We start from the raw sequence: 24,446 nt of genomic DNA, 5'->3' as shown, positions 1-24,446 counted from the left end.
GAAACTGTATTATTTTAAGAAAAGAATGGAGGAGCGAAAATTTTTCCCTTGTTTCTTAAATGACAAATTTTCAGTTCCGTAACAAATCTAATTAAAATAATAATAAGGACATAAATTATATAAAAAATTATAGTTTTATTTTTTCTATGCGAAAATTGCGCATCGAGTGAAAAGCGACCAAAGCAGTGGCGTACCTTTTCATTAAAAAAAAATATTCAGTTTAAAGCCAACATGAACGCCAATGGCAAATATAAAAATTTAAATTATTTGTAGGAAAAACGCTACTATCACCCTAACCCTATATTGTGAAATCTAAAACGTTTAAGACATTTGTTCATAGAAACTTATTTGCCTGACAAAATATGACTGTTAAATTATCTCCTTTCTTAGCAAATAAACTCTTACTATAAAAACGTAAAATACTAAGACTCAAAATAAATCGTGCTCCGAAAAAATACTCTCAAACGGGCCTTCACCCTTGATAGGCGTCCATGCATTGAACAACGAAAAGGTGCAACTATAAAGCAGCGCAGCGCCGCGACGCCGACGCGCCGCTTTAACAAATCCGCGCATCTATTGATCTTCCAAATTGAATTGAAATTTCTGCACGTCTAGCTTTGTTCCCGCACTATATTTTCAACCAATGAAATGCTTTCGAATGCCTTTAAAATATATCTGATTGGTCAGGAGCGTTTTACGGAACAAACTATTATTGTTGTGGGTCTCCCTTCCTCGGCATATTCAATTCTACTACATTGTGGGTCTCGTATTGAATGTCGTATATGTGTGTGAAAGTAGTGAAACATAGATTGATGTGTTTTGGTTTATTATTATTATTATAATAGTTTCTTTGATGTTTACTTATAATTGAAATATTATAAATTAGTGGATGAACTGGTCGTGGATATGTCAGTTTAGCTGACATTTTTTTGGGGGGTGGCATTTTAGGGTGTTGTTAAAACGGTTTAAGGGAGGAAGATTTAAAGCACAATATGACTGGTAAGTCTTATCATATTGACCTCAAAAATATTAATTTCTAAAGCTTGCCATGTGCATCAAATTATTAAGTGCTCTCATAATTATTGTAGTGAGAATAGGCGGTTATTATGGGTGAAATTGGGCTCGTAACCGCATCCGTTATAGCGTGCTTAACAATTTTAATTTCATATATTAAGTTTAAAAATATTTTTAAATAGAATTAGCAGTAACAAAAGCGCAAAACCAATTATCAGGTTTAACAAACAAAGTTATTATGTAGTTAAAATACACATTAAGCATTTGGCCTTCGCATTACATACTTGATTCTATAAAATTGAAGTTCGTTTCGACCGTTAAATATTTTTTAATAGATAAGCTAATAATACGCTTTATGTAAATTTACATACGAAAAATGTAAATAAGGCGATAAGATTTTAGGAAAAAATATCATGCGCTTGGACTAAAGCAGGATTGGTGTCAAGGGGTAAACATAGTCAAGTGAGACAGAATCCTTTATAGTCCGAGTTCCGATAAGATAAAATCATATACCACAAAATACCTAACAATTTTCTTTCCTTAATGGGGGTATTTTTATTAAGTTTTTTATCTTATTAAAATAAGAATAAATGAAAAGAGAATGATGAAAGGATATTATTTGCCATATCTACTATGAGCAGCTAACATATGAAACAGGTTCACTTAAAAATCGGGTATTGATTTTTAAATAACACAATCTAAATTTTCTGGTTTTTGTCATATAATTTTTATTATTAGTAACCTCGGGAAAAAAATCAAACCGATGTAAATTCGAAGAAATACTTGTGCTTGTTTTTAAACAATTTGAAATATGAGCAATTTTTTACCGAAAAGAAAAGGTTTTAAAAAAATTGTATTTACTCCTCAAATTTTATAGATTTTATTTAATTACAAACTAAGTTTAACGTGATGTATCACGTTAAGTAAACGTGAGTTTAAGTTTAACGAATTCAATATTTTGTATGGGTTTTTATTAGCTATGCGGATAAGCATTGCATGTTGAGGCTTAAAAGGTGCGACCACATTTTCAATATTTTTTTGCAATTAAAATGGCTTAGCATGGATTATAAATGAAAGTTACACTAAAGAATATTTAAAAATAAAGTATTTTCTAATCAACAATCTTCCTTCACCACTCATTAGTTAAAGCTCAATTCATCCTGTGATCTGTGATATTAGATTTAAAACTATGCTAATAATCTTTGTTCCAATGATTATTTATCTATAGTCAAAGTCAAAAAAAGCTTTACTGTTTTAACAAATAATATGTCATAAACAAAGCAAAACTTACAACACACTAAAAAATCTTTTAAAGACAATAAATTTAAGAAACAGAGTAATAATTAAATAGGTGAGAAAATACAGTCAATATTTTTGAAAATAATAATCTCCATAAACTTACATATTGTATCCATGAATAGGCTAATTTTTGTCAATAAATGTAGAAACGACATGGTGCGTTTTGTGAACGAGGGACAAAACGCAGGGATTGGAAGAGGTACCAAGTGTGAGCCTCATGTAAAGTTAATATTATCAGATTGTTATTATGGAATTTTATAAGTGTTTTACATTTAGTCTGAATTAAACTGGAAATCTCCATGATAAATACGTTTATATAAACCTTACAGTGTGTCACCACAACCACCCCAAAAACAAATTCCTTTTTTCATGGATGGAAGTTAACCAAAACAAAGTAAACATTTCTAAAGAATCTTCCACCCAACTCATGAATCACAACTTTCACTGTAAAACAACTTCGTGCAATCTTTTGGCTGTCTCAGCAATATGAGTAGAAAACTTTAAATTGCTATGAATTAAAATCCTGGACATCTAAAAGTTCATAATTTATGATATCTGAAGTCTGCGCTTAAAAGGGAATGTACTACTCTTTAAGATATTAGATATTATTGGTGCACATATTTTTTTAAAGAATCATTCCACTAAATAGCACTGTCTGCGAAAATGGTAAATTTTCTAGTTATTTTTACGTTCGGCCAGGGCCGAGCCTAGGGTATTTGCCGCCCGGGTGCGAGAGCTAATTTTGCCGCCCCTTCTGCAGTGATTTTTATAAAAAGTGTTTTAAAAAATGCTCTTACCAAAGTACAACGTTTAAAAAAAAGGGTGTAATAAAAAATCATATTGAATTAAATTCCAAACACACATATATTAATCAATATATCAATATTATCTATACAAAAATATACATAAAAGCATATATTATTTACTTATATAAGTATTTCTATATTAATATGTAATTACATCGATATAAACACCTAAAGAAAATATATTTTACTTACATACTAATTCAAAGAAATTAAAAAAAATCAATTAGAACCCTGATTTAAATGCTATTACTTTAACATTTACTTTTCTTGCCTTTTTATATGCAAATTCCCTAATTAGGTCGGTAACATCTAAATTAGAAACAATGTCTTCCTGTATGTTCCTGTAAATACTTATTATTGATAAATTTGATAGTCTTGATTGGCTCATTGTGGATGTTAAGTAGTTTTTTATTAATTTTAGTTTGGAAAATGAGCGTTCCCCATGAGCTACAGTGACTGGCATTGTTAAAAATATTCTTAAAGCTACGAATAAATTTGGAAATATGCCTTTCAAATCGTTAGCAACCAGATATATTAATATTTCTTTGGCCGAGAAAATATTTCTATCATTAATGTAAATTGATAATATGTCGATTTCATTATAGAGGTCCAATCCATTTATGTCCATACTTTTTGTTTTAGCGTCAGTTAATTTAGCTTCTAAATTCTTACAATAGGTCAGTATTTCGGGTTTGGAAAATGCTTTCAAATTGTTTAAAAAACCAAATAATTCAATATGTTTTTGTAAATCGTGAAATCTCTCATCCAATTTTGAAGTTGAAATATCGAGAATATTAAAAAAAAAATTTACTTTAAAATTTATTTCTGGAGATTGGATTGGCTCATCCTTGTGTTCATAATCAAAAAACGTTTTTTTTTCTTGGTCTTATTAAGTGAATAACTGGAAAGAAAATTTCGGCGTCTACTTCTTCCGCAATTTTCTTAGATTCATTTATCATGTCTAAAAACCCGTTTTCCGATCTCATTTGTGTCAAAAATAATTTGATTTCTTTTAGCATCTGTAAAACTTCTGGTAAAATAACATTAGACTTTTGCAGTGTTTTGCTTACTATATTAATTTTTGCCAAAATGTTGTACCAAATAACTAACAAATAAATTTATTAGGGACATTGCAATATTCTTTGTTTCATTATCTCTGCTTTCATCCTTAAAAAGCGTAAACAGAGCATCATACACTTTTTCTAACTCAAATCTAAGAGTTTTTATTGCCTCAATACGGCTTTCCCAGCGGGTATCCGATAAGGGCTTTAGTGTTAGCCTGGGCAGCTCTTTTAAGAGAGCATTCCATCTGTAAATTGAGGCCGAAAAAAAGACAAATATTTCCTGAGTAATGCTAAAAAAATTAGTTACTTCTAGACAGCTTTTTGCTGCATCATTAACTACTAAATTTAAACTATGGGCGGCACAGGGTACAAAAAAGGCTCTAGGATTAATATTTAAATTTTTTTTGTAGGCCATTGTGCTTGCCTTTCATGTTTGCTCCCTTATCATAGCCCTGACCTCTCATATCGGCAATATCAATATCCAGTTCTTTTAAATAATTTAATAAAAAATCTGTTAACCCCTGACCAGTAGTGTTTGTAACTTTACAAAATCCTAAAAAATGTTCTCGAATTTCTATATTTTTAGACCAATCATCAATAAAAACGAATCTAACAATAATGGTAATTTGTTCTTGGTGACTAACGTCAGGTGTACAGTCAAGAATGATTGAGAAATATTTGCATAATTTTAAACATTTAACAATACACTTTTTTACTTTTTCTCCTATTAAAAAAATCAATTCATTTTGTATTTTATCTCCCAAATAATGCGGCATTTTGTTCCCATCTTTTTGGACTCTATCAATATGGTGGGCCATTACAGAATCAAATTTTGCAATCGTCTCAATTAATTTCAGAAAATTACCGTTACCCTTATCAAATAGTTTTTGACTATTACCCCTAAAAGCTAAATTTTGTCCAGCTAAAAACTGGATAACAGATATTATTCTCTCTAAAATCGAAATCCATCTTTTTTTTTCCATTTGAAATAAATTTTGATTGATAGAGTCCACAGTTAAACCTATTTCTATTGATTTTTTAAATTCAAGCCGCTTCCTAACTCTTTCAAAATGCCCCTTACTGGTTTCGTATCTTTCTAAAGTCCGAGATAAATGTCGCCAGTCACTATAGCCATTCCCCTCATTAAAACTATTATCAGAAACTTTAAATAATTTACAAGGAAAACAGTACTCTGAATCTTTAGATTTTGAGTAAATAAGCCAGGTTCTAGGAACTTTTTCATTGTTAGTTAATTTTTTTTCAAAGTAAGCAGCGCTAAAACATCTATTTAAATTATTAATGGGATAATTAATATTTTTAATTTGAACAGGTCCTATTCCTAAAATCAATAATCTAATATTATCCGTTAATATTTCGGGCCAATATGCTGGATCTTCAAATCGTTCTTTATTTACCTGAATAGCTTCAATGTTCTCAGTTTGCGTATTTGCTGGCGTATTCGTCGAGTAATCATCTTGTTTCAGTTCATCTCCTGATGGTTGTTGATCTCCATCATTTGGTTGTTCTACATCGGCATCGGCTTCAGTTGACGTCAAAGGTAGAACATCCGGCCTTTGGCTTGTTGAAGGTTGAGGTTGTGCCGGTTGTGGGATCGTTGATGACGCAAAAAACTTTTTTAACGAACCTGCTAACCGCCTGTCTTCTTCCTCCTTTTCTAGCTTCCTTTTCCGGTATTGGGAACCAGAAAGCCTCTTTCGACCATCAGCCATCTAAATCAACAAATATTTTTTTTAGAATTGGAACAACAATCAGACATTACTTTTTTCAATCAAAAATTGCTTAAGGCATGAAGTTCTAAATATTTGGAAGATATTAATAAAATATTTTAAGCTTACCGTTAACAACACAATTTTTATATAAAATGTATTAGAAATAAACACTAATCGACAAGTCGCTTTAAAACTCGCAAATTAAAATAAATTAAAAACAAAAGGGTGGGAATTTCTAAACATTACACCCCCGCTTATTTCTGCAGCTTCAAAATACATATTATTTATTACCCAAAAGTATTGAAATTCCGCAAGAAATAAATTTCGAGGAATTATTGGTGGTACTTTACGCGGCTCTTTTAATTACGCCGCCCTTATAACATCATCAGCACCGGCGGCGGCGCCGGCGCCGCTCTGGTTGAACTCACCATAATTGTGGTGCTATTGTTTTTATTACCTGGTCCTGGTACCTATTTATTTATCTATATAGATTATTATTATTATAGCAACGATTCGGGGAACAATGCAATCAGTAAACATTGTATTCTGTTGGCGCCTTAATTATAAGTTTTAAATTTTATAAATTTTTGTTATTCATAATTTTTTTTCATTACTTGGCGCTTTTTTATTGTATTTTTCGGATATTTTGTCGCCCCAAATGAGCGCCGCCCGGGTGCGGCGCACCCCTTGCACCCCCGGCACGGCTCGGCCCTGCGTTCGGTAGACAACTGATATACAGTGCGGCTCCCCACTCTCCCTCTTATTTTTTGAAAGCATTTACATAAAAATTTGAAATTTGACACACATTAGCAACCTAAATATTACCTTTTGGTCCCTAACTCATTCTGCAAAACTTTAAAATGGCGGCGGGGCACCATTCTGAATGCTGTATGGTCCTAGAATATTAAGTCATTACTTCTACCCCTAGCAAAATAGAAACCTTTCAAAATCTTATTTTTCGCATTTTTATTTTCTTTATTACACCTGAACAGGTGTAATAAAAGTATATTCGCGAGGAAAAATCCAGAGCATCCCAGCTATCCAGAATAAAAATAGGCGGATATTATAGTAGCTATGATAAGAGATCCACAACAGTCTACTTTCACAGTTGGTGACACGTGTGATGTATCTTCTGCTACTGTGAAAAGGGTACTTAAAGGATATACATTTCATCCGTTTAAAATTCAAGTGGTTCATCAATTGATAGAAGATGATCCTGATCGATGTATGGAATTTTGCGAAGAATAATAGGACCACAGCTTACTTATGTGAAGATCATTTGTTTCAGTGATGAATGTACTTTTTTTCAGTGGGAGCTTTCAAACGATGTGTGCCAAATTTCACATTTTTTTATAAACGCATTCAAAAGATAAGAGGGGGGGAACAATTAAGAGCCTCACTGTAGATTAACAACAGCAATGGTCTCAATACTAAGCTCTGACGTACACCAAAGGCTATTTAGGTGAATTTTGGATGAAGTACTATTTAACACAACTGACTGGCTCCGGTTAGATTATAGATAAGAAGATAGTGTAACGATATACATCGAAAACCATAATCTAATTTATGCAGCAGTGATTCTTGTTTACCACAATCAAAAGCTTTAGTCAGGTCATAAAACACTGCCGTGGCGACATCTTATTTATTGAGACTGAAGAAAAGCTGTCTTATAAGAAAGTAAATATGGTATTTTTTAATTCGGAAACTAAATTTTCTAGCACACAATAAGTTATGTCTTTCCAAATATTGTACCATCCTCTTCTTAACAAGTCTTTCAATGATTTTTAAAATGGTTGTTAGAAAAAAATGAGCCAGAAACTCTATGGCCAGTCAACGTCGCCACCTGTGAAGAGAGAAACAATCTTTACCCACTTTAGCCTATCAATAAATAATTAATCGATCGATTCCGAAACTATCGCGAATCGTTCATCCAACCATGTAAACTTTTATTTTTCTCTAGTGGGTCTGTAGGAAAAATATTAAATGAGGACAAAATAGGCGGCGCCATAAGCTTTAATAGATAAATGAGAGAAGAACTTGAATCAACCGATATCTGTATTCTAGACGCATTCGAAGTGTAAAAGTCATTTAAGATATCACTTGTGATTTTACTATTAGACAAATATCTATTTTTAGCATATGATTAGTCTTAAATAATGCGTCAACATTCTTGCATCATCATATCGTGGAGCATTTTCCTTTGTATTTTCGACAGCACTCCTTGTAGTGGTGAATTTTGTGTCTTAATTTACCTTTGGAGGTAGCTAATATCGCTTTGCTTCCATGTGATATTTCCAAATGAATATCCCTTTGCACAGGTTTTTGCTATTGAGTTTAATTTTTTAAAGTTGTTTTAGGCTTATATCGAATTCGAATGTTATTTTTTCTTTGATTTCCGAATGTCTGTTCCTTGTACTTGCCTTATTCTTAAATACTTATAGGTCTCTTTTGGTTGTATCGACTTAATCGTGTTTCATAATTTACTTAGATAGTTTCATTTTCGTGACAAAGGGTTCAATACAACCAGAATGGACTCAGTCCGTCTTTTTAAAATATGACTTTTTTAATTTTAATAGATTCTGTCATTATGCTGTTCATTAGGTTGTATTAAAGTACTTCACGTCGACAAAGATCTAAAAAGTTAATCACATGTGGATTGATTTTGTAAATTTTTTAAACTTGTATTAGTGAGTCATGACTGAATCAATGGCCTTTTTATAATCAATAAAAGCCACGAAAAAAATCTCTTTTTGTGGTATGCCTGGCTTCCTGTTACGGAGTCAATGACAAGTCGCTCCTTATATTCGATGGCATTTTTTGTACATCCTTTCTATTCATCTGTATATTGTTGTGTTCGCATATCTTTTGAGCAATACAGAGAATGAGCACTTTATATAAGGTTGGCAAGCAAGTAATAGGGCGGTATTTCGCAGGATATTCTTTGTTAAGATTATCTTTGTAAAAGAGGGACCTATTTCTGTGTAAAGGTAGGAGACATTAACTGCGGATTTATGGATATGTGGTTAAAGAACATTATTATTTTTCCATGGGTACAAAACACTTTCTTTAGTCAAAAATTATGCACTCCATCACAACTCGATGTTTCCAGTTGTGTGTACTTTTAATATTACTATTATTATTATTATTAATAATATTATTAGTATTATTATACAAAACATACATGCACACACAATAATGAAAAAATATATATCTGATCAAACAAAGAAGCAAACAACATAAAATTTTATTAGCATTTTTACGTAGATCAGCAATTTTTCTCAATAATTCATCTCTTAAAAACACACTATCTTAGCCAATAACAACCCCATCCTTTTGATTCAAATATCAAAAGGATGAGGAACCGTCATCATACCTGTAAAAAATGTCTTATGGGTGCGCCAAGTGTCAGCCCCAGTTTCCAGAGGCTAGTTCCGAGAGCTTTTGGTGTAAGCCCTATCGATAATAATATAACTAGGACTACTTCGACGCTATTTGCATGTCCACTACTGTCAGATCTCGAAGGCTAGATTGCATATTTACATACCTGATACTTAAGATGTTAATTGGTATCCGAACCTCTATTAGTAGGGCCGAGTTAACTTATTTATTTACTACGACTATATTAGGCTTGTTATTCGTCACCTGTCTTTAAAGATTTTTAAGTACCTTCTGGGGTTAAGTTACACTCCCTAATACTTGTATTACGTACTTGGTGGCATTTGTCCTACTCGGTGTTTGGCTCCCTAGTCTTGAATTTCTTATAGTTGTTGGTATTGATTACTTTATCTTAAATTGCCATCATAAACCCCACTGTCTCAGGTAAGAGTGCGCCTTGGGAGAGCCACCTGGTGGATGCCTCTTTGTCGATATAGGCTCGTTATTAAGATCACGATGTCAATTATGTAACTCTTTCTGAGCCCATTCTTTCTTTTTGTGGTATCTGATTTCACTTCGAACGTTATTTTGGGCGAGTCAAGATTAAGAGGAGTATAGTAATTGTTTGCTTTCGCAATAGTATTATGAAGACTTGAGGCTTGAGCTTTTACGTAGAAAAACTCTCTTAAGTTATCTAACAGGAATATAGGTTTTTAACATAGACAAGTATAAATTGCCTAAATGAGATGACCTGCATTTAGTTCTAGTTTAGATAAGAACGTTATCCGTTGTGTAAACTGGTCCTTGTTTTAGCTTATTTATCTTTGAGCATTCTTACTTGTTGAAATCTCAAATACTTGTATCTCTTGCCTTTCTCTATACCCTATATTATGTCACCATTTGGAAGCCCTTCTCGATGTGTAGAGCTTCGCATTAATTAAGACGATGGAGGTTACCGGAGAACTTTTGAGTAATCTCAGGCAGTTGTCGCGTCTGTTGTTGCTTTGTGGCATAAATCTTTAATCATCCATATAGAGAAGTTGGGAAACAATACAACTGGTGTTTCTGTTGGCCGTAATTTAAAAACCATATTTAACATGGTAAACAGTGAGTTCATTGCGAGGCAAAACCATAATGGACTTAGATAATCACCATGTTAGATTTCCCATTAACAGATATTTCATTCTCATTAACAGATATGTCAGTTAGGTTTATGCGATGGAAAGATAAGTCATTATCGTATGGTGTATTTTGTAGACTTCTAAAACATTAATAAACCAAGAATGCAGCACATTGTCGAAAGTGTTCTTGTAATCATAGGCAGTTCATATATTTCCATAGTTCTTTGCACCCGTGCTCTCGCTTACACTCTTTTTGCTCTTTCGCTAAAACGTTGTTGGGTTCGAGATGTCTGTAAATGCGGTTATGATTTTAGTATTTTCTATAATGTTGGTAGGCATGTAATTGGTCTATATTGTATAGAATCATCTGTTTGTTCACTCTTAGGCGGCATAATTGTCATACCCAGTGTAAGGAACCTTGTGGTGTCTTCCGGAGGGTGGAGAATGTGTGTGAATTAATGTACGCAAGAATGATGTTTGCTGATGAATTTTTTAAACTAGAAGTTTTACATATTATCAACTCCTGGAGCTTTCCAGTTGTAGATATTATTAATAAACTTCTTCGGTTGTCATTTCGATGGAATATTTACCTTCTCCATCTCTGACATCATCCAGGGAGCATTGTTGTTAATAAATACAGAGTTTTCCTATTTTTTATGGTGCATTTTACGGACTTCGATAACTGCTTAGATTAAGCCTTTAGTATTCTTTAAGCAGGTCAATATATGTACTCACAAACTGTTGATGTTCTAGAGGCTCAGTATTTCTAACTGAATTTCTAAGGCGCCTCGATAGTTTTGAGTTCTTTTAAAATTCGGTGAGTCGACCCAGCTTCTTCTTGAGGCAGAATTTGAAATTGTGAGTGCAAAAACTGCGGAATAAATATTTGGTGTGGTTTTGTTTTAATCAATACCTTATTTTTAAATGCATTTGTTCCATATAACTTTATTTACTCACTGTATGAAAAACAAAGTCTTGTCATACGTAATTTAAAACGGGATAAATCTCGCCTATTTTTATCCAACATTAACCCATAATTAAACGAACTCAAACGTACGATAGGAACGATCTGCATATATTTTGCTATTTATTTAAATCCGTGGTTGTTGTATCGTGACCATAGTCAATTTGAATGACGTTTCAAGTTAGTCCAAAACAATTTGAACCCACTTGGCATAAATTATGTAGCACAGACATCAAGTGATACCTACACTAGAGCCAATTACACTTGACAATCCAATTATAACTAAATTAATTTTTTTACACATGCGTAGAGGTTGCATCTCTAATCTCTATATTCCGTGTATTGTCTATATTGGTATAGTTCTAATGTCAAAATTAAGAAAAAATACATTTTATTTATTTTTTAGAGACTGGTAGAGATTATATCGGTTTCGCCACCCTGCCGGATCAAGTACATCGAAAATCCGTTAAACGTGGCTTTGAATTTACTCTGATGGTAGTGGGCGAGTCTGGATTAGGGAAATCAACCCTGATAAATAGCTTGTTCTTAGAGGACCTATATAAGAACCGAATAATTCCGGATGTGAGTGAAAGAATTACGAAAACTACCACCGTAGAAAAGAAGACGATGGAAATCGAGGAAAGAGGGGTTAGGGTGAGGTAAGAGAGTGTTCAAAATTACGACCTGGCTGTAATTAATTTCCTTTAAAACGTTAATCCAGAAATATGAATATGAAAACATCTATTTATATTTGTAATTACTTCACTAGATGCGGTGTCAACATATTAATCCGATAACATCGTAAAATTTCTTGTTAAAGTTTTATAAAAGATTCTGAATGTTCTTTAAAAATAGAGGAATCCAGGTATGACAGTACCAATGTTAAGGCGATTCTGCGCCAACCTGAATTAATTTTCCTAGGAAATTCTGAATATTTTATTTCATATTTTCGATGCTATTGCTTGAATCCTACAAAAAGGTAAATACTTTCGCAGATATAAAATATATATACATAATTATTTTCCTGTACATATTTAAACAGAAAAGACTAAATAAATTAAATTTAAGCACCTAGTTTAAACTTCTGTACATAAAAAATAACGTAGATTATATATTTTATTATTCTTTATCTCATGAAGGGTCTAAAACATAAAATGTTATAATTTCTTTAATTAATAATATCATACTAATTAAAAAGCACTTAATTTGTTTTTAATTAGGTACTTCGGAAATTGTTATTTTAAAAAAGATGGATGTAGTACTTTTTGTTGCTTGTGAAAATCAAAATTTTCATTGCAAATAACAACTGACCTTGAATTGACCTTGAAAGGTAACTTAGACCTCAACATAAAAAAAAACGAAACACTAGATGTTTCGCCCTTCATGGTTCCATAATAAAAAATATCAACTATAGATGCAAAAATCGTTTGATCTTCTGAATGTAAAATTTGTTGTTCTTTCTGATTTCGGAATAAAAAGTAAGAATAAAAATAGGAGGAAGTCTCTATTTAAAAACAAAAGTTGAATTTCTAAATGACCTTGAAAACTTGGGTGAAGAGCAAGGTCACCACTGAATTTTTAAATCAAAACTAAAAAAAGTTTATTGTTACACTATTTGTATTACTTTCAAAGGAAAAGTACCTAACTAGTATATGAAACAATATTTTATTTTCTAACGTGTACTACAAACAAAATAATTATAAGCGGAAATGTACTAAATAAAGTGAAACTCTAAATCTTATTTTTTAGACTGACTATAATCGATACACCCGGGTTCGGAGATGCGGTAAACTGCGAAGACAGCTGGAAGGTGGTGACCAATTACATCGACGAACAATTCAGGCAATATTTCACCGATGAAAGCGGCCTAAATCGTCGAAATATTCAAGATAATAGGGTCCATTGTTGTTTGTATTTTATACCACCATGGGGCCACAGGTAAAATATAAAACTTAATTTTCATAAAACGCTAATTTACAAAATTCATTTTTCGTTATCTTAAGCAATGCAAAAACAGTAGATTCTTACTCAGTTGAGTAGAGATTGTCTGGTGAGACCAAAATATATTTTTCCTTCTAATGCAAAAGTTGAGGCACAATGTTTTTAGCAATAAATTATTATTTAATTAAAATATTAAGGTCCATTCTATTTTTAAAGCTTTTCGCCATAATTTATTCATAGTTAATTATATTCTACTGGTAGAACTTATTAAGGAGTTTAATTTTTTTTCCAATGTATGTATACTTGCATTATCTGCATTGATCCTGTGGTTAATCTTATTATTGGTATAAAAAGTGGTTTATAATTTCTCTAAATTTATCTAGTATCTAAAGCATTGCAGTGAACTTTGTGTGTTCGATGTGTGTGTAATTTTTTTAATTAAGTACGTAATATATTTCAAACAAACGAACAATCTATTTACTGAACGTTTTTATTTGTAAATCCAGTTAATCAGTTAATGTCTTTAATGTAGTACTTATGATGACATATATATATGTTTTGTCTTAACTTTTAATAACTGTTAGTTTTTTTCCTTGTTATTAAATGTTTTTATTGTGAATTTTGGGTTGGACCTCCGGTACGATCATGCCCTTAAAAGTGAAACATGTTGCCATAAGGCTTAGATTTAGTTTTATTTTATTCTGGATTACAAATCATTATTTTACTGAACTATGAACCACTTTCTTGAAATAACTACTGCTAATCACATTTATTCATTCCTACAAGAAAAACCTTATTTCACGAAATAATATTGGAATTGCCCATGTCAATATAAGATCCCTCATTCCTTCCTGGTATTAGCGCTAGACAATTTTTAAGCCAACTGGTCTAGAAGTAATAATTCCGTAGATCATAGGTAGACCCGAGCAATCGGGAATTCGGGACTATTGCTATCTCGCTTGCTCACATCGCGCTAGAAAAGGCGGCAAGCGATGTCACTTGACTTAGCATTTTTGGGCGCTAGATTCAAATAGCGCGCGCGCGAGATTCAAATTACTTGTCGAACTAATTTTTTTTTTGGTTTTATCTGGGATAGAATTCAATATTTTTCGAATGTACGAGAGTATTATTTTTGCTGTCGGCGGGCCACCAGTATTGTCAGCCACGAGTCTGTGCATCCATGATATAGAGAAACTAGGTTGTTATGAGACGCCCGACAACTAGGTTATAAAAATTGTTACAAAAGGACAGACGCATTAAAGAAAAACGGAATACTGTGGGATGTTTCGTCAGATGAAGTAGACAGAAAGATAAAAAATATCAACAGGCAGTACCAAAGATAATGCAAAAATTATCAGTTATTGAAGAAATCCGGAGCAGGCAAATCATTCGCTTTGAAGTGATTTGGGTTATTCACCATTAAGTTTTTTAAAAGACAAAAATAAACCAAGACCAAGTAGGACTATAGACGGATTAACAAATACACAGGTAAATATATAAATTTTATAAGTACCTACTTAATCATGCACATATTTATACATTATACATTTTATTATTTTTCCCTAAAAAATCAGTACTTACTCCCAAAAGACTATTTACAAAATTTAACTCACATGGAACTTGAACTTGCTCGGACATAATATATTCAGTAAACTCTTTTCTTATTTTCATATCTTCTAGAGATGATTTTCGTGCAGTCTGTTGTAGATTAAAAAAGATTGTAAAGTTTGTTGATCTTTCCTCCATGCGCCATCTTCTAGTATACCACTAATATGCTCTACATCAAAGCTCCCTGTTGGATTATATTTATGTTTCGACAAGACACATTTTAGGTAGTTATGTAAACAAAAATGCATGCCAAAGTCACTTTTTCTACCTTTTCTGGCTGTAGCCGCATTGGTTTGCAAAACACTCGAAATATAGACGCTATAAAATGCCAAATAAATTTTTTACTATTCTCTGAGCACGTGAAATTCTATAATTAAAGACACGTTCAATAGATCCCTTATCTTGATGGCCACTATATGATTTCATAATGCATGGTTTAAGGGGGAACGCATCATCTGCGACCAAAACATATGTACTTTTTTTTTCTCTTCCAAGAAGAACACTTTTTATGGCATTTAGTTTTCCTTCAACCAATAGCCTTTGAAATGGCGTACTTTTAAAAACACCTCCGTCAGAAATTCGTCCTTAACAACCAACATTTGCATACAGAAAATTATAATTTGCTTCAAACACAAAGGACTGCAAAAAGAACCACACTAAAAGTTCCTTTATAGTTATAAAATTCACTGCCACTGAATGTAGGTGCCTCGATGTGCTTTCCGTCCGTTGCAATGGGGAAACGTCAAATCTTGTTGAAATCATCGTTAAGTTTGTTCCATTCTTCTTCAGTTTGAGTAGTCTGAAATAAAAGAAAGTTCTTATATTTTTTAATATATTTGGACGTTTTATGCAGTTTTTAACAACATACATTTTTTACACTAAAGTAAAAGTTATTGGGAATCAGGACTGCAATAAAGCTCACTTATCTGATGAGCAGCGTTTCGATTCTTTAATTGATTCTTCTTCAGGCTTCCAAATATTTACGCCATTGCAAATTTGACAAAGGAATTTGTTGGATTTGGGTTCAAAAATAAAACCAGAAAACCCAGTTTATTTAAGTGTCAAAGTTTTCACATTAAATGAATCGAAACGTCGAAACTTAAATCAACTAAATTAACTGGTTTTCTGGTTATATTTTTTTGGACCCAAATCCAACAAATTCTTTTGTCAAATAACATAACTCGGTTTCAAATGTTACAAAATATCATGGCAAATTTACGTAAAATACTTGAAAGCCAGAAGAAAATTCAATTAAAGAATCGAAACGTTGCTAATCAGATAAGCGCGTTTTATTGAAGTCCTGATTCCCAATAAACCTTACCATAGGGTATAAAGTAAGCACGCTTCCACATAATAGATCATACATTCTTTACTTTATAAGAAAGCGATGATTCAGGTAGTGAGGAAGAGGCTGAAGAAACCGAAGCAAATGATCATTATACCGCCAGCGTCAGTCAGAATACAAACAATATCGATGAAATACAAGAGAAAGACGAATATTTGCCGAATTAATTATCAGTAATACACAAATCACAGTAAACACTAACAGCTCTCAAGCAAAATCTACCACAACCAAGAAAAAAGCTTTATCCACTAGAGAGAAACAAAATGCAGAAGTTGATGAAAAAATGATGCAAGTGTATAAAAAAATCAGCAAAGAACATCCGTACAACACGATGATTTTGACATATTTGGTGAGGTAGTTGCTAGAAAAGTACGAAAACTTTGGACTCCGTATGCACAAGCTGCTGTCTAGCATTTAATCAATAATCTTCTCTACAAAGCAGAAATAGAAGTATATGACAAACCAAAAAACATAGAAGCTCAAGAGTAACTGACACCGTTCCTAAGTTTTCAATCTCAATTGCAGCTCACACCAGTTCTACGAAAACTAGCAAGCACAGTTATAAAAGTCCAAATAGCATTCGACCCTCCACAAGTGCTCTTCGCATTGGAACCTACTCCAGTACAGCCAGCGTTGAGACTTACTCAAACCCGCCAAGCATTGAAACTTCTCACTCATTCATTCATGTAGTTTTCAGATACATTCAAAGTAAATATTATTAAAAAAAACTTTTATTTTTTCTATTAATAATGTTAAATTTTACCTTGACATGTGTATTTAGGGCACTTGTAAGAGTATCGCAGGTTTCAGGAATTATTAATGATATTGCTTGTTTGGATACTTTGAAAAGATACTTCAGACTCTGCTAATACTCCTCAATTGCCAAAAATCTTAAAGTAATCTCTAAACGTTCTGATACACTAATGGCATTTAGAAAATTTGTATTTTTTTTCTGTTTTGGGGTCCAATGATTTGTATTAGATGTTTAAGATCAGTACTGGTCGTTCCTAAAAAGTTTTTAAAGAGAGATAGCATTTCCTCACTAATACCTATATTATCTTTTCGTTAATCTTATCCAAAAATTTCTCATCATAGTTTTTTTGTCGCTCCTTTAAGCTCCGGCTAATCCAAAAACGTTTTTTCTTTTTTTGGTTTAGGAATAGAAAACCAGCTGACATACTAAATAAGTTGTTTTCTGTTTTCAAAAAATTGCATTATTGTTGCGTTGCTGATTTGTTGGCGGTTTTTTGGCAGACTTTTTGAAATTGTGATGTTTCGGGTACCCATATAGCAAACATATATTATATGTAAATGCTATGTATATTCATAATATCCTGACATATATATTCTGCTGTTGAATTGACGTATATACATACAATGTCTATTTTTAATGCTCTGTTTATTTTATGGATATGAGATAAATGTACATTTGTCACATACTAGGTAAAACATGGAATATACTATTAGTATATACAGTGTATATCCTGAATGTACTAGATATTTAAACAATATCCAAGGGTTATATTCTATGGATATCTCATAAACATCTGCTATATTCTATGTATCTGTTACGTGTATCTTTGTATAATATACATATATATTTTTAATATTCCAGGATATATAATAAATATTCATTTTATAAGGTATATAGGTACCTATATCCATGAAACTCGTTCTACATATACCATATATGCATTATGTTCTAAGTAACAAAATGACGCCTTAAATACGTAATTTTTCGTACTTTCTGGTCTACATGACGAGTCATTTTAACGTCCTTACTACCTTAAAGTAACGTACAAATGTCACATCCAAAATGAAGTCCTAAATAAAGGCTAAAAGACGTCTTAAAAGGAATTGAAAAAGGCTTCTGGAAGACGTATTTTACAAATATTTTTATATACATGGGACGATGTTTAAAGACTATTTTAGGTAATTTTAAATGTAAGTAACTTTAAGGTCTTAAAATATTTTTTGAGGACTTGAATAAATATTTTTATTAAAATTCCAAATATATATGTATTTATTCATTCGTGAGTATAATAAAATAAAACAGAGATTTGTTGGTCAAGGAAACCCTAAAAAAGGAGGAAGGAGAACAGACGGAAACATTCGTCACAAATATACTGCCAAGTTTTAATTTTAATAAAAGGAAGTTCGCGATAAATTATGCCATGTTTTCCTGTATTTTTTTATCTATAAACAAGATTAGATCAGGTTGTATAAACGCTGTATAAAATAAAACTTTTTTGTATATAAACGGTATATTTCAGGTGGCAGAACATTACAAATAGAAGTAAATATTACATTATAATCAATGTAGTTTTTTACATACACTTATATAACAAATATTTAAAATTATATATTATTCTTAAGGCATTCTAAGAAAAACTAATGATTTTATTGCTTCCGCCTTAAATATAAATTCCGCCTTAGTACGTATTTGTTGTACAGCAAATACGGTGCAGGTGATCCCGGGTTGAATTCTCTACATTGTCTGTGATTTTTTATTTAATACTTTTATTACTTTAAAACTTTGTTTTTTTTTTACCAATCAGGACAACATAAAGACGTTAAAGTGATCTTCCTAAAATGACGCCAAGAGACATCATTGTCAATGTATATATCGAAGGTAGATATTAGCAAGCGACAGTAATATTCACAAAATATATACATAATATTATTTAAACTAGAACATGAAAAAATAAAGTTAATCTCAATGTGTAATATATATACATAGAACATACACGATATTTTTTGCACTTTCTGGGCTTTATATAAATATCGCATGCTATGTGGGTAGTATGGAAGAGGGCTCTGCAAATAATATACTTGTTTTGTTCCATATTGCATAATAAAAGCTATTATTCATACTACGATTATATGAACAACCCAATTTTCAATATGCTTGTTATTAAAAACAACGTATTTCATATGGAAAGGAATATCTTATTCGTAACAATTACAATGCGATTCCTTACAATCATGAGTAATAATTATCCTCTACCCTCTCTTTAATACTCTTGCTTCCTCACCAATACCTCTATTTGTCTTTAGCCTACGTCAAATGGACCTAGAAATGCTAAAACGCCTCCACTTAAAAGTCAATATTGTTCTGGTGATAGCAAAGGCGGACACCCTGACCACCACCGAAGTGGAAAAACTGAAAAAGAACATCTTAAGGGACGTGAAGGAGCATAAAATTCAAATGTACGAATTTCCGGAATGTGACAGTGACGAAGACGAGGAATTTAAACAGCAGGATCGGGAATTGAAAGCGAGTGTGCCGTTTGCTGTGGTGGGAAGCAACACGATTTTGGAGATCGCTGGGAGGAAGATCAGGGGTAGGCAGTACCCTTGGGGAGTAGTCGATGGTAAGAATTAATTAATTAATTAATTAATTAATTAATTAATTAATTAATTTATTTATTTATTTATTTATTTATTTATTTATTTATTTATTTATTTATTTATTTCTTTATTGTAACTTAATTTACTTTGTATTCTATATCATTTACCACAGTGTTATACGACGCTGGTTCAGCAACAGTTTTTTCTCTAGTAGTCTGCACGCGTATACTCGCTGTGTCTATATCATATGCGGCATATACTAGCAGCAGGTTTGATTCACTGGTCCCGGTAATAGATAGATTCATTTTTGGCTTCTGTTACTACTTTCTCTAAGGCGATTTTAAAAGGTGGGGGTGATAGTGCGTCTCACATAACCAGGTCTTCACCAATCTTTACTCTGCACCTAGATACTTTCACACAAGCTCTGGTTACTCTGATCAGCTTAGGTGGGGTACCAAACTCAGCCATTGTATGACATATTTTGACCCTTTTACACTGTCTTATTTGTAAATATCTGGTAAAGTTCTTGATTGAATTCCCAATTCTCCTCTAATTGCTAATGGTAATTAGCCTTATGGTAAACAGTATGTGCGTCGTTGATTTGTTTGCTCTGAATCCACCCTGGTAGTCTCCTAATATTTTTTCCGTAAAGGAGATTAGTTTTAAAAGAATTACGTTCAAAAAGACTTTATAGGCTTCATTGGTTAGTGGTAGCCCTTTGTGGTTTTTACAGAACGTTCTATCGCGTTTTTTTTTGTGTACTTAATTTTACTTGTTCTTTGCTCTAGATATTCTGACTCTGATTTTGGCTTTAACCAGAAAATGATGTAAATTGGTATCTTCCTCTCTTCAGCTTTTTACGTCTAATACATAACGCCCGTGCTTTGCATGTAGCGCAATCTTTTTGGCTCCTGATTATACCATCATAAGATATATCATTTTGTGTATATCTTTATATTCAAACACAGTGAACTTTATTGTTAATATATTATTGAGATTAAAATTATTATTAAGATTTGCCACTCTTAGATCATTGTCACTGGAAGCATGTTGCAGGCTGTGAAAGTACGTCCTTGAAAAAGCTAAGATTCTTGCTGGGTTTCTGGCTTTCCTTTCCTTGATGTTTGACATATTCAGTTGAGCTCCACATTCATAAAGGACATGTTCAGCCGACTGGTTATCTCTTAGGAATTATTTCTAAGTAAAATTTTCGATGACGTCAATTGTATTTAGGTACTTGTTAAAACTGCAGTGGCCTGTTAACTTTTTGGGAATTTATTGTTTTTCCTTAATACCTAAAGGGCACATTTGGGGTTAAATTCTCCTGGTTTGTTTAGGCCCGCTTTGGTCTGACGTATTTCTTCTAAGGCTATTAAACTTGTTTGTGTGTGCATCCGCACGCATTTGTTTTCGCAGCAATCATCGGAGATTGCCTAAAACGACTCCCAAATGTCGGTGTCAGACTTTTGATTTAGTGGACTGTATTAGATTTTGAGATAGATTAAAATTTATTATGATTCTTCGTTTTTTTAATAAATCTTCGAACGCAAATTACTGATGCATAATGGCTTACCTTGTCTTCGTTGAAGTCGGGCTTGGTAGCGCTACCAGTTCATCGTTCCTTCCATATTAGGCACTCACACTTTAGGTAAAGTTTAATTTAAGTCCATTAGAATTAATTCATTAAATAATTACTGCACGAAAATCATCGGCGGTCGATATGTCGGCTGTTAGCGGTTAGCTGTTTTACAAAACCTACTTGCAAGTGTGTGTAGGTACTCCTGCGGGTACTTTCTTCCAATTTTTGGCCATCCATTTCGCCTGCATTGCGCAAGGTCAGTAAGGTTACAAGCCCGCAAAACAAAGCCTATTTTCGCGAAAAATATATTATAAATAAAATGGTTATTTATTAAAGAACCATCCTATAATTTCCCAATTTAAAGATTCCAAAAAATAATTATAAAAAAATAAAAATATTCAATATTAATTAATCTTTTATTATGTTAAATTGATATCCAATATTCTACCCACCAAAAACACTTAGCCCAAAGATAAACAAAACAAGCCCAAGAATAAACAAAAAAGTAAATTACCGTTAATTGGAAAATTATTTAAGCTACTTATAATAAAAAAACCTATTGCCCTGGCAGGGGATATATCTTAGAGGTCTTTAGAGTCACAACTCGTACAACACCGTCTTTAACCGGGTGCGTACTAATAATTCAAGCAAGAGCCCATTCAATCAAAAGCCCATTCAAGCAAGATCCCATCCATTCAAGGGGAGGTTTTTGTTCGTTTTTTATGAGGACCAACAATCCTTCACGAAGATTGGGTACGTGATTAATCCATTTACTTCGTTGTTAAAGCGTATGTAAATATTCCTACGTCCATCTTTCACAAAAATCAGAATGCATACGTTGCAATAATTGCCAGCGGTTGAGACGATTTAAAGATATAGAAGAATAATCAGGTTCGGGAAATGAAGAAAGTGGTTCTAAAGTAGGGAAATGTCCGGGAGTCAATGGAGTGAGATCGTTCGGATCTTCACTAATCGGTGAAAAAGGTCGAGAATTAAGAAGAAATTCTATTTGGGTTAAAAGAGTATAGAACTCCTCGTATGTCATTATTTAATTGCCAACAACTCTATAAATGCCACTTTTTGTTTGTTTCACCTTAGATTCTATTAGCCCATTGAAATGAGGTGACCCACTAGGGTTAAAATGCTAATTAATGGAAAGCTTAATAGATGCAGCTTTAGATAGTTCGATCAATTGGTTATTTCCTCCCTTATAGTTCATTTCTTGATCCGAATATAAATCAGAGACCCTACCGCGACGAGCTTTAAATCGCCTAAAACTAGCTAGGAAGTCAAATCCGATGACAATTCAAGGTGGAGCTTTAGTGGCGCAGCAAGCAAATAAAGAAATATAAGCCTTGGGAGTTTTCGCCCCCCTGTGCTTCTCCATAGTAATCAGAAAAGGTCCTGCATGGTCCAAAGTTACATAAGAAACATTCCTTTATACAGATTTACTTCGAAAGCTTTATGCGAAAAAGGAAAGGTTTAGGCTTTTGTTTAGGAATATATTGGAAAATATAAAAAGTGTTGTGGAAAATGTTTTACTCTAGGAAAAGAGCTGCCAATAAATAGTAACTTTCTGGAAAACTTTTCATTTTCTTCTTAAAATTGACTGATATGATGAGAGTACTTTGTCACTACTTACTCTATCCACGATTCTGAAAGCTCTATTCATCATATCACTAAAAATACCTTCGAACATCGAATGGAGAATAGTTATTATAATAGTTATTTCAGCAAGGTACTCTATCACAAATATTCCCTCTCTACTTAATGTAATTATAGTAAGCTGTCTACTATTGTATTCTACAGTATCGGTGATAATCATACTCATCGTAATAACTAACGCTTTCTTTAGTGCTATGTGATTCTCAATAGAGCAACTACATAAAAGCCTTAAATTCGAAATTTCTAAGTTATTTACCTTTCATTATAAGTTATAAAAGATTGCAAGTAGAAAAAAAGATATGTATAGAATTCATTGATTCTTTAATTTTCTACTTTACTTTCCTCTCATACAAATAAACGAATAATTATAATTATTTTTAGTGGAAAACCCGAAACACAGCGACTTTATAAAATTACGCACTATGTTAATCTCCACCCATATGCAAGACCTGAAAGACGTTACTGAGGACGTACATTATGAAAATTTTAGGGCTCAATGTATCTCCCAAATTTCGCAACATGCCAGAGAAAGAGGGTAATAATTTCATATTTGTTTAAACTTAGTGCATAATCTATTTTTTTACTTAGTTTTTCATTTTCTAGAAAGTTAAAAAGAGAATCAGCTCCGTATGACTCTGATATTACCGAAACGGATCGATTACTGCTGCAAAAAGACGAAGAAGTATGTATTAGTATTAAACTGATGTTACGGTAGTAACACTTATTTTACTCGTTTCAGATTCGTCGTATGCAAGAAATGTTAAACCAAATGCAAGAAAAATTGAAAGGAACCGCTCAAGAGAGAAAGCACGAGAGCATCATTGATGTTTAGTTTATTCGTATGTGTGTCTCAATAATATTTAGAGAAACTAATAATTGTAACATTCCTTTTTTTATTTAGTCTGTGTCTAGAACCAAAGAGTCTGATAGTTGAATTTTTTTCTCACATTTATACATATAATATTATTATTTATTATGTTGATTATGTTAATAAAAAATATTGCTATAACTGTTTGGTATTTTTTAGAAGGAAAAGGTGTTGATGCTTTAGTTCTGAAATGGGTTTAGAAATCGGAATACGGTCTCTAAGAACTAACGGTCAGATGGAATAATTTGTTTATAAACGCCAAGGGAAGGATTGTCTAGTTCTCTAATATACATGAATATTAATTACTTTATCTTTCGTCGAAAATCAAGAGACTTTTTTGTTTAGCATATTTATTAGATCAATACAAATTTGTACCTTCAGAATAGTTACCCACTCAGCAGAAGCTGGCTACAACTATTTTATCCTAGAGAGTTACCACTAAACATAAATTATTAACAAAATACTTTTAGGAATTTGGGGAAATGAACAAAGTTGAAACTATGTATTAATTAATAACTGAAAAATACTTTTTCATTTGGTCCAGATAAAACATCACCAGCAGTAATAAAATTTTATGTTCATCGGTATCAAATTTTTAATTTATCTTTACAACCCTGTAGATTTCCCTTTATATTTATTGGAAGAATTCATTTATTACAACTCTTCAGAAATCATAAGCAGAACAGAGTTTGCACTCACTAGACCATACCTAAAAT

At 32.4% G+C, this 24,446-nt stretch overlaps 1 protein-coding gene across 2 annotated transcripts; it reads left to right on the top strand.

The window, feature by feature from the left end:
* The first annotated feature begins 744 nt into the window (after positions 1-744).
* LOC126745237 (septin-2) lies at positions 745-23,871 on the top strand. 2 transcript variants are annotated; one of them, XM_050452988.1, is made up of 7 exons: positions 745-999; positions 11,780-12,032; positions 13,123-13,311; positions 19,325-19,641; positions 23,244-23,397; positions 23,466-23,544; positions 23,602-23,871. In XM_050452988.1, exons 1-7 carry the CDS (start codon positions 993-995, stop codon positions 23,692-23,694), a joined length of 1,092 nt encoding a protein of 363 aa, XP_050308945.1. In that variant the 5' UTR covers positions 745-992; the 3' UTR covers positions 23,695-23,871. The 2 variants fall into 2 exon arrangements, with proteins under 2 accessions (XP_050308945.1, XP_050308944.1); XM_050452987.1 differs by having other exon boundaries at positions 23,451-23,544.
* Positions 23,872-24,446: the final 575 nt, after the last annotated feature.

The sequence above is a fragment of the Anthonomus grandis genome, chromosome 15, assembly GCF_022605725.1.
Source record: "Anthonomus grandis grandis chromosome 15, icAntGran1.3, whole genome shotgun sequence".
NCBI classification, from domain to species: domain Eukaryota; kingdom Metazoa; phylum Arthropoda; class Insecta; order Coleoptera; family Curculionidae; genus Anthonomus; species Anthonomus grandis.
The sequence above is the reverse complement of the archived record's forward strand: the minus strand, read 5'-3'. Positions and strand labels throughout refer to the sequence as shown.

Bases quoted from the DNA above. Each gene is read 5' to 3' on its own strand.
- LOC126745237 (XM_050452987.1), top strand. The intron at 12,033-13,122 runs GTAAGAGAGTGT...CTTATTTTTTAG, and splicing joins GAAAGAGGGGTTAGGGTGAG to ACTGACTATAATCGATACAC. The intron at 23,545-23,601 runs GTATGTATTAGT...TACTCGTTTCAG, and splicing joins TGCTGCAAAAAGACGAAGAA to ATTCGTCGTATGCAAGAAAT.